The sequence below is a fragment of the Morus notabilis genome, unplaced genomic scaffold (assembly GCF_000414095.1).
Source record: "Morus notabilis unplaced genomic scaffold, ASM41409v2 Scaffold9, whole genome shotgun sequence".
Classification (NCBI taxonomy): Eukaryota; Viridiplantae; Streptophyta; class Magnoliopsida; order Rosales; family Moraceae; genus Morus; species Morus notabilis.
Genome location: NW_010356504.1, coordinates 26,419 through 38,107, shown reverse-complemented (window position 1 = coordinate 38,107; position 11,689 = coordinate 26,419). Strand labels below are relative to the sequence as shown.

At 32.0% G+C, this 11,689-nt stretch overlaps 1 protein-coding gene across 1 annotated transcript; it reads right to left on the bottom strand.

Moving 5' to 3' along the window:
* Positions 1 to 2,732: 2,732 nt before the first annotated feature.
* Positions 2,733 to 10,967, bottom strand: LOC21391016 (ABC transporter A family member 2). Its single transcript, XM_024161155.1, has 15 exons — positions 10,596 to 10,967; positions 9,814 to 10,045; positions 9,048 to 9,217; positions 8,759 to 8,944; positions 8,379 to 8,474; positions 7,853 to 8,056; positions 7,579 to 7,738; positions 7,039 to 7,271; positions 6,574 to 6,691; positions 6,354 to 6,430; positions 6,137 to 6,226; positions 5,814 to 5,957; positions 5,428 to 5,733; positions 5,035 to 5,115; positions 2,733 to 2,885 (listed from the first exon to the last, which is right to left on the bottom strand). The coding sequence occupies exons 1-15, from the start codon at positions 10,965 to 10,967 to the stop codon at positions 2,733 to 2,735; spliced, it is 2,622 nt and encodes an 873-aa protein (XP_024016923.1).
* Positions 10,968 to 11,689: the final 722 nt, after the last annotated feature.

The following is an 11,689-nucleotide window of genomic DNA, read 5'->3' as shown; positions in this document are numbered from 1 at the left end:
CAGTTGGAAATAGGCATGTTAAGATCACATTACATGAAATTTTCATGCTACACATTCACATCATGATCCATGTCATTCAGTTGTATTGGCATACGTGACCATTGATGGGTCGAGTTACGATAGTTGTAACGAAGGCCGCTTTGATCCTATGTTGGTATGATTGATGGACCAGATTGGTTACAGATACATTTCGGTAATGACAGCAAAGTTGAGCTCATACAATTATTTTGCAAAGCATAATTATAAGATTACACATATAGCCCAAGTGGGAGATTGTTGGATCCTTAATTCAACGTTGGGCTTATATGTGAATAATTATGTGTTGCGGGCTGTCATATAAGGTTAAGCCTAATTAAAAATTTAAAAGTGATCTACTAAGGTTTAGGTATTTTGGGCTTTAATGTATCTAATAGGGTGTGGGTCTTTAATGTGTAGAGACTTAAGGGTAATTTCTATTTTTATGATGGGCTAAAATAGAAATACCAAAAGATAACAGGGAAGTTATCAATATATAGCAGTTATGGTTCCCAGATCACACGTATCATTTCATTCATTCTGACATCCCATCATTAGAAAGAGTACAGAGAGAAATTTAAAGGGTTCTCTAGGAAAACATGTTGATCTGGAAGACAAACTGCACGACTCTAGAGAGAAATCAAGCAATATGGATTCAGGTACGCTTCCGCTTACAGATTTATTAATTCTTGATGATCTAACATGAATGTTCTTGGTTTTTGAGTGGTGATTTTCACCAAATCTTTGATTTCTAACATATTATTCTCTGAAAAATGTTTCAGGGTATTTTAAAATTCTTCTCGATGAATAATCTATTGATTGTCCATTGATTTCTTGATAATTTGTTTGAAATATGCTATTAAAATTACGATCAATGCGTTTCTTTTTTTTTTTTCTTTTCTTTTTTCAATAGTTGAATCCTTTGTTTCCTTTTTGTCTGTATGTATGCATTCCGCTAGTTGCAACTCTTTCTTTCTTTCTTTTTATTTTTTATTTTTGGCTGAATCCTTTGTTTATTTTGAATTGCTTGACTCTTTCATTTTTGTCTGTAACTTTGTTCTGCTCGTTGTTACCTTTCTTTTTCTTTTTTGTTGAATCCGTTGCTTTGCGGTTGGTAAATGGGCAGAAAAAAAAAAAGAAGAGAAAAAAAATGTCGCTACATTGGTTCAATATATAGAGAAGCCTCTTTATTGACTGTTTGGTTATATTTTTTAAATGTTATGAGGATAGTTATTTTTAAAAAAAAATATGAATATTGATATTTTATTAATATTGAAATAAGTAATAGTATTTTTTTAAAATAATATCGTAGTTTATTTTTTGGTCTACTATTCATTATTCTCATATACAACCAAACACAATAATATATTATTCCTAAGAATTTGAGAGAGGATTCCTGTATGCAGCCAAACATGATAATGTAAATTTCCTCAGACTTATATTACCTCCTATCACTTGTCTAGGAATATGATTCCTACTGATTACTGCGTACCAAACGCTCTTATAGGTGTTTGTGGAGATATATACTGACTAAAATAGGCATACTTTAGTATACATATTTATAGTTAGTTTTATTTCTATTTTTAAAGTCAATACTCATAACATTTTTACCCCCACAATATTAAAAAACATTTATTTTAATTTTTATTATTTAAAATGTTTCTAAAAGCTGAATTACTTTTATTCAAAGAGAAAAATTATTTATCTATTAAATTTCTTATGGCTTGTTTCGCTCACGCGTTTAAGTCAGTAATTTTGATTCTGAATTCAAATTTTGTGAGATAACCTATTGACAAGAACTTTTTTGATTCAAATTTTTTGTGAATAAAAAGTGTTGTAGCAAAATCATAATTAGATTTCAAACGCGTGAAATAAACGGGTCCTTATTTATTGTTCATATTTTAAAGCATTTTGGTAATTATTGAAAGTATTCAAGTAAAATTTAGCACAACATACTTATTAAAGATTTTCAATTTTTAAATAACTATTTAAAAACTTTTTTTTATTATTTGATACAAGAAAAATAAAATGGGTAGTTGAGTATTAAGTTTTATTATTAAGTATTTTATTAAATTTAGATAATGACAGCAGAATTGACTATTCAAAAGCAACCTTTGATCTGATTCTCATTATTTTAGTAAATTTAGATAATAACAGTAGAAGTGACTGTTCAAAAGTAATCTCTGATCTGATTCTCAAAATTTGATGTCCCAAACATGCCTTCTTGTTATTGGATCCATACCAAAAAATCTAAATAAAAAATGTTCCCGCTAATAGATTCTCTCATAGAATTTAAATTTAAAATCAGAATCGTTAACTAAAACCCGTGAACCAGTCAGGACATTAGAGACAAAAAAGAACAGCGGCGACGCTGAACCCAATCGCCTCTGCCAAAACCAACGAAGTTCATTTTTTTCAGCTCAACACTCGGTTTAATGATCCAAAAACCGAAAGTGTTCAGACGTTGGAGTCGACCAACACAAAACTAGAGATTAGCAAACGATTTCACAATTATAAGTCAATCCTTTGAATTTGCGATTATTAAATGAAAAGCTCAACTAGCTACATATTAAAAATTTCGCTTAAATATGCAGTTTGGTTTACAAATTTTCTTCTCTCTTTGTTAACCTCTATAAATTTGCTAGTCAAGAGGTCAATAATAATTTCTGTACATGTGATTTTGATCAAGAACAATAATCTTGATAACAAATAGACTTCTACCATAATCCATCTACGATTCTCTTCAGATTCGGTTCTAACTCTGCCCGCCTCGCAATGTTCAAGAAAACTTCTTCAAGAGTTGTCTGGCCAAGTTGAATGTCTGCTATACCGAGTTCGCTTTCTTTGTCTTGGAGCTCCGCAAAGAAATTCTGTTCAAAATTATATCAAAATTGTGAGAAAAATATTTTAAAGCCAAATTTGGAAATATATATAAGGGGAAAAGGATAATAAAACTGCAGGCACCCTCTTCGCTTTGATTTTTTTTTTGGCACTTAATCCAACGGCCGTATTTTATTGTAGAGTTTTTTTTTCTTCTTTTTTAAATACATATATATTCAACGGACATAAATAAATGATGAAATTTTTGTTCATAATGTCAAAAAAGAAGATAGAAAAAGAGATAGGCCTAGAGATATATGATTTTACGATAACTGTTTTGCAGCAACAGAATGATTCAATTGATTTTGTGATGGTATTTTTGAACTGATTTTTGTTTCGGTAACCCCTCTTTTATTATTATTATTTTTTCCTTTCATAAATAATATCTTCCTCTTTCCCCGCAGTTGCTCAGTTAAGATTGTTTAGAATCTTCCCGGAAATGCAGTTAAGATTCACCATTAGATAGTTCAATTTTTTTTTAATTCATTTGAAAATTCGATATTATTTGCCAAAAAAAAAAAAAGAAACGAAAAAAATCGTTATTGGCATCTATCTGCAATACCGTTAAGATTCACCAATATTTATTTCGAGATTCATAATAGGTTTAATTTCAAATTTGGTCCTCGAAAAATAGGGGTTGTCTCATTCTGTCTCTGAAAGTTAAAATGACACAAAACTGCACCCCAAACATTTTATATGTTAACAACTCCAACCACACTAGCCATTTAGCAACTCCAACCACACTAACTATTTCATGTTTTTAGCCAAAATGACTAATTATTTAGTTTTTTTTAAAGCTTTTCTTCTCTCCAACTATTAGCTATAAATGATTAGCTATTTTAGAGAATGTCTTCCACTAGCTAAATATAGCTAATATGAAAAAACTAGCCATTTCATTTTTTGTATTATTTTATTAATCTTTCAACGGTAATAAATGTAAAGATTCTTTTGTAAATTTAATATAATTATTTATATTTGAAATTCAATAAATATTAAAATAATCTACGTTTACCTAAAATAAGGAGTATAATTGGAGTGACTCATAAAAAAGTCGCTAGCTAAAATATTTTTTTAGCTATTTTAGTTAGAATTTAGCTAAAATTTAGAGCGTTCAAGCTCTCTAAATTTTAGTTAAGTTTTTAGCTAAAATAGCTTTTAGCAACTTTTAGATGATCCACTCCAACCGTATTCCCTATTTTGGTTAAATATAGATTGTTTTAATATTTATTGAACTTATAATATAAATAACTTTATTGAATGTAAAAAAGAATCTTTACATTTATTGTGGGTTGAAAGAATAAAATAATAGCAAAACAAATGGCTAGCCACTTCTTGCTAGCCATATTTAACTAGTGTGAAATGTATTCTCTAAAATAGTTAACAATTTAGCTAATGGTTAGAGTAGAGAAAAGTAAAATTATTAGCTATTTTGGCTAAAAAAATGAAGCAACTAGTATATGATTAAAGATGCTCTTATGGATAAAACGTAGATCACTTGATTGATTAATAAAGATAATATAATAAATTTAAACGAAATAGACTAAAAACACTAACAAATTTAAAAATCATCGCAATTTTTTTCTCCCTCTAAGGTTCTAACCCTAAGTACCACCTTTTCTTTTGCTTGCAACCCCCGCATTATCATTGCTTTCCTATATTTCTTTTTACCAACTTGTCAAGTGGCCGGCATGTAATTGAAACTGTTTAAAAAATAGGTATTTCAGTGATAGAAGTATTAAAATTATAACTTAACAATTTTTTTCTCCCTCTAAGGTTCTAACCCTAAGTACCACCTTTTCTTTGCTTTCCTATATTTCTTTTTACCAACTTGTCAAGTGGCCGGCATGTAATTGAAACTGTTTAAAAAATATGTAGTATTAAAATTACAACTTATGAAAAGTTGAGTGCCATTTTTGTGTCATTTAAATTATAGAGGATAAAGTGAGACAACCCTTATTTTTTGGGGTCAAATGTGAAAATAACCCTCCATAAAAAATTACCATCAGCATGTATGAAGAATACCTCATATATGTCAATCAATTTCAGAAATGGTGAGTATGCAACACTTAGGTCAACGTCTATAATCCTTTACTTTGAAAAATAGAGAGAACAAAAATAGAAGAATGATGATATGCTTACCGATAAAAGAACCTCTCTATCACGAGGAATGACAAAAGTCAAAAAGGATTTTTTCTCCTCCTTTGGCACAATATCTAACTTCTGTAAAAGAACATTCCCCAAGTTAGATTGAAATCAAACATTTATTTGCAAATTTTGTAGCATCTCTTTTCAAGAAATTTCTATTTTATTTTTTCATTGTGGAAAAAAAAAAAAAAACTCGCAACATATACAAGTACTGTCGGAAAAGAGCTATTTGTAATAACTATTAGTCATGCTGTAATCACATATGTGGTTTATGCATCAAAGTCGTCATATATTATGTGACAATTGGTTGTGCGGTGATAATCACTAGTGGTGATAAGTAATAATATTATAAACATTTCTAGGTAAATCCTTTCTCGACGTACTTACTTGCTCAAACAATTGCTTGACATCCTCACAATGAGCTCTATCAATTTCATCTCTACTTGAAAGATTTTGCCCATTGGCGCCACTTGTGAAAATCACATTAGCAATAAAACCAGCCCCGAACCGAGACTTCAATCTGATCGAAGTGCCAATGCATCGGAGCATACCCTTTACCATTATTCCGATCCTGTCGCCTAGTATGTCCGCTTCTTCCATCGAGTGCGTTGTCAGCACTATTGCGCGCCCTTTCTTCGCATCCTCAATGATGTCCCAAACATGCCTTCTTGTTATTGGATCCATACCAGTTGTCTGCACATCATATAGTCAATAACATAACTTGCAGATCAAGTAAGTGAAGCATAGGATGGAAGGAGTTCTAGTCTTCATACAGGTTCATCCAGAATGACCAATTTCGGATCGCCGATGAGGGCCATCGCAACACTAAGGCGGCGTTTCATTCCTCCGCTGTAATGGACAGCTCTCACTCTGGCCGCCTCAGTGAGGCCCGTCTCTGCTAATAACTTTTCGATAACCTGTTTTCCAACAATAATCAATAGCAATTAAATATTATTATTTTTTGATTTAAAATCACGACTCAATACATCGAAAACAACTCACGCAAACAAAGACCGAAAAGGAACTTTTGTTTCGTGTAGTCAATGGCAATGGCCAAATAGATACTTTAGTTTTGCGTAGCTTCTAACATACATACCGATTGTATTGACGTTGGATTTAGTCCCTTAATACTAGCAAAGATAAAGAGGTGCTCTTGGCCAGTCAGTGAGTCCCAAAGAACATCAAACTACGAAATAGACCCGAAGAGAAAGAAGGGTCAGTCTTATCCTTTTTAAGTTCTTGTTAAGATATGACAAACTTCATATCGTCAACAAATGCATGCAAATTAACATAGGGATGGAGAAGATGATCACCTGAGGACAAACTCCTATCAGTTTTCGGACATTCCACAAGCCAGTGGAGCTTCGTAGGGAATACCCGTAAATCAATGCTGTAAACAAATTATATTAAAAATAAGGCAAATTTCAAATTACCATAAGAAATGAACACTTTTATTACAATAGTACTATTACAAACGCTTCGAGTTTAATTTAGTTAATTAGCACAGGGAATTAATGTACATATAATAATTACCGTCTCCATCAGTCACCGATATGATCCCAGTCAAACAATTGATTGTTGTGGTCTTCCCCGCTCCGTTTGGTCCAAGTAGACAAAACAATTGATCCTTTACAATGTTCAGCCATAAACCCTGAATAGAAATGTATGGGTCAAAAATATCAAAAGCAGTAGTTATTTGAGTTGCGTGTTTAGCCTTATTGGTAACAAAAAGAATAATAATAACTATTAATAGAAACAATTCATGTTATGAACTCATTAATATTTTAATTAATTAGAGGACAAAACTCCTCTATGTTTCATTGATGGACCACGGAATTTTCAAAGGGATATGAAAGAAATGAAATGAGATGAGATAACACCAATAATCATCGAATTACTCATTCGAAAACAAAACAAAAATAAAGAAAAGGAAATAGAAGCGTAGAAAGTAACATTTGATTTTGTCATTCATGATGAATCCATTAACTATATATATACCTTGAGAGCATGGTAAGGTGAACGTTTCTTGCATTTACCGCAACTGGTCATGTCTATGGTACTAGGATATGTCTTTGTAAAGCCGCGTATTTGAACAGCAACATTTGTGTCCTCTATCTCCTCCCTAGTTTGTTGTTTCACAATTTTTTCCTCTTCCTGAACATCTTCGTCATCTGGAAGAATATGTTCTTCATGAGCAGAAGTCGAACTTGTACAACTACAGATGCCACTATCTGCGAAGCGAAAGGAGGCAAGTTTATTAAATAATCCTACTAACTAGACTTGCCAGCTTAAAAGACAAATTAAGTATTAGTAAAAATGCAAAAAATAATTGTGTTAATTTTCTGTATTTTTTTATTAAATCGAGGTTCTACGAAGCGATACCAATCGAAAAATTCTTGAATATGTTTTCGAGAGTAACTGAATATTCCTTTTCTACATCCGTTGGTGTACAACTTTTTCTATATTTAGTTCTCTGATGAAAAATAAAAAATAATGAAAACAGAAAACATAAATGTTACTCAAAGTTGATTTACTCACCTTCCAATTCATTTCCACCTTTCCCTGTCCAGTACCCAGGTTTTAGAAAATAAAACACTGGTTTCCTAACGCCGGATGCGTTTCGAATAACATTATCCAAGTAGATTGCGAATACAATCCAAAGAAAGAATGTACCCAGAAGCCATTTGTAAATATAATTCTGTCCATTAGAAGAATCTCCATTACATATATGATATATATATACTTATATGAGAAGAAAAAGTTATTTTATTTTTTCACGATTTGAGGTTCAGTGTGTTATCAACATACGTACCAAGGTTATCAGGCATTCTTCATGATCTGCACCGCACTTTGCTTTGCTTATTCGCCTATTGTAGACAACACCAGCATTATGTGGAGTTGCTTGGTTAAGCAGCAATAGAGCTTCAGCAAGAAGATTTGGCGGAAAAAACGACCAAACAGCTTGGTATACCTTAGAGATTCCCCGATCGTAAGGAAATCCAAATACTGTAACAAGCTGCAATTCCATAATGGAATAGTTTGTCAGATGTTACTTCTTTGGCCCGTTTGAGTCACGTATTTAAGTCAGTAATTTTGATTATGTATAATTAAACTTTGTGAGAAAATAATTGGCGGGAACGTTTTTTATTGAGAGAAAAATATTGTAATATAATCAAAATTATGGTTTCAAATGCGTGAAATAAACAGGCCCCTCTAGTAATATAACTTTTTTTTAAATTTCAAATGCGTGAAATAAACAGGCCCCTCTAGTAATATAACTTTTTTTTTTTAAAAAAAAATTTAAAAGAAGAAGAGTAGAATGGGGATCAATATCATGCCTGGGTCATTGAGCCAGCAATAAAAATGGAGAAACCAAGAAATGTAGATGAAGATGACTTGCTTATGAAGACAGATAACATGAAGGCGAATCCAAGCTGTAATAAGACATTGGAGAAATAGATAAGAAGTTACTATAAAAAAAGAGCCTAGTTATAATAATTAACTAGTATAGGCATATCATTTGTTGGAGACTACATTTCTATGAAAACCAAACATTGTCTAAATTAAATATGATGGAATCTGATCATAATCTAAACAATAATAGTAATAAAAAAGATTTTCATAATATTTTATTTTATTACGGTAGAATATATAATAGTTTGATCTCTAGAAGTGTTCTAAATTTACCATAAGTGCAAGCAATACTATTAATTATTACCATATTGAGTTGGAATAGGAAAAACACTAGAAATACGTGAGCAAAGCTATTGTTCAAGAAGAGCTCAAACTGAAACACGGAGCCAAAGAAAACAATGAAAAGCGAAGAAAGAAGTGTGAGAATTCCATCGAAAGTGAGCCATGACAACCAGTACGCTGAATCATAAAGGCCCATCATTGTCATCCCCTGCAGGAATATAAGACAAAAACATAATAAGGAAAAAGAAAATAAATTTTGCTAGTTAATTATTACATGTACTCAGTTACTCTATTGGAAAATAATATAGAACCTGACGAAGCTTTAGTTCCTTCTCGGAGACTAAGGAACTGATTTGAAAGACAAAACTGAACATGGCAATTGCAAGGAAACAAGCTGGTCCTCCTGAGGCCATCGCGGAGAACGTTTCTATCGCGGGATGAGCGAATTCTTTCAGCGCCATAACCCAGCTGAAGTCCGGCACTGAAGTAAGTGTGCAAAGTATCATGGTAGAGAAATGATAAATTAGTTAAGATTCGAATGTAGAGGGATCTAGAGATTTTACTGTGATGGTTAGGTAATCTCCAGTGCAAAGTGCAAATGTGAAAGCGAATATTATATTGGGGACAATTAAGTGAAAACAGCATATTTTGACAAATTTTATTTTGTATTATAATGCATATAATACTATTCCTAATTCTTGTCGTAAATTTTAGTTTTAAAATTAGAAAAGAAAAGTTTTAAAAATAAAAACTTTATAATTGTTTAGTGAAAAAATTGAAACATCATCATAATATGCTGAATCTAACACCAAATTGAAATGTAATCATAATATGCTGAATCTAACACCAAATATATAGCTAGTATGTGCTAAATTTGATGTTAAAAATAGCATTGTATGCGAGAATGATTATCAAAAAATGATATTTTATTAACATGCTCATATATACACGAAAAAAAAAAACATATTCATCTTAGACTTTTCAATTCTTGTAAACAAATTATGAACTGATCGAAAGCATATCTAAATATGCTTACCGATCCACGCATATTAACTAGTGCACTAAACTAACTAATACCTCCTATTAGAGACCTTGCAATTTCGCGCTCTGCAGCAATCTGAAGCGGGATTCGAAACTTAAATAAGGGATCTTCGTAACTCGACCGCTTCGCAATGGCAGTCGAATTAGTCTGTATTCCATAGCTGATTACTGTGGCGTTTCTCTCCCAAAAATGCAAAGCTCCAGGACAGTGCATGGGATTATCATTCAACCATTCATCTACTTCCGCAGTTGTACTAAACGATTTGACCTGCATTAATCATAAAAGTTGTACTACTTTTCTAACATTCATAAGTTTGATCACAAACCTTCTTCAAAAGTGACAATTGAGGAATTTTCCATTATTCAGTTAGTGGTATGTTTTTTTCCTTATTAAGAACGGAGCAGTTCTCATTTGTTTCGGTCATTATTTATTGAGAAGATTTTTTGCTTGTATATTTATTGAGAAGTTTAGGATTAAACTTTATGACCTGCATCTTTTAATGGGAATTTCGACTAAGCAAAAAAAAAAAAAAAAAAATACTTGCGTTTATATTTTCTCAATGTATAGTAACAAATTAAAAATAACAAACAACGAGTCACCTATAGCTATGACTTGATCATCACTTAGCCCTAACATATGAGATTTTAGTGGATGATTCAATCCACTTAAGTAAGCATCGCAAAGGGAATCATGTATGAAATTTGAATAAATTCTCATTGAAAACTGCTTACAGTTCAATAATAAATATATTTGAATTAAATTTAATTTTCATTTCCTTTCCTATATTTTTTCTAACTTCATTCTATGCGGCTATTACCTTACTAGAAGGAATTGGTCTCCGAGGATTGTTGGCCATGATTGCACTAACAATGCTTGTGATCCTAGCACTTTGGTTTCCGCTCCAGACGAAGTCGAAGCAGGGAAGCTTGATGTAGTTCTTGTCCTCGCATGGCGGGATTGGGGGAGAGATTAGAGGCAAAGGATCCATAACTGACCTGTTGTTTGAGGTCGAGGACGAGAAGCGAACCTCCATAGTGTTTTCAATGAAGAAGAGGATGAGGAAGAAGAAGAAGGAAGCAAAGAGTTGGAGAAAAGTAGCTCTCTTGTTCCGCCATGAAAGCAGAAGGTTTTTCCAGAAAAGCGCCTTGTATTGTTGGAGTAGCAATGGAAAACCGCTCTGTAGCTTCATGATATTGTTGTGAAGCTTTAGAGGAGAAATGGCATGACTATGTCAGGACTTAGGATACTATGGTAACAGCCGGCTCATTTTGCAGAGAGAAAATAGGGGGTTGGGCAGATTTTGTGGGGAGAGAGAAGAAAAAAAGAGAAAATATCTGCGGTTTTTTTGTTCTTGTTTTTGTTTTTGTTTTTGTTTTTTTGTTTTGCTTTTTTTTTTTTTTTAAATAAAATCCGGGGGAAGAGAGAGATGGAAAAGAGCTTTCTCCCTACGTACTAATACTAAATCATATATTCTTATTATTTTCTTGTGTCTAATTTTTAAATGATATCACGTTTACACACTTTTTAAATCCGAAAAGGTTCAAAACCCGCACAATTTGAACTCATAAACTAAACAATCCCTTAAGTATTATATCAGATACAAAATATGGGTTGGCAGCAACTCTGACGTTGAGTTAGGGCAAACAATTAAACAAGTGCAGTCTCATTTTGTTAGCAACACATTTTGATTTTGCACCTGGTCGTTTGGAAGAGATTAATGACTTGGCCTATTGTTTGATGTTTAGGTCGAATTCCTTATTTTCTTTTGATTTTGCGTTGTGTTATTCTCGCCTATATATGTGCTATAATTTAGTATTAATATTTTATCTTTATCATTATTTCTTTTATTTAATAAAAATTAGAATTAGTTTATTTTATTTAAACTAGGATTTTTCTATTTTAAAGCTTTCT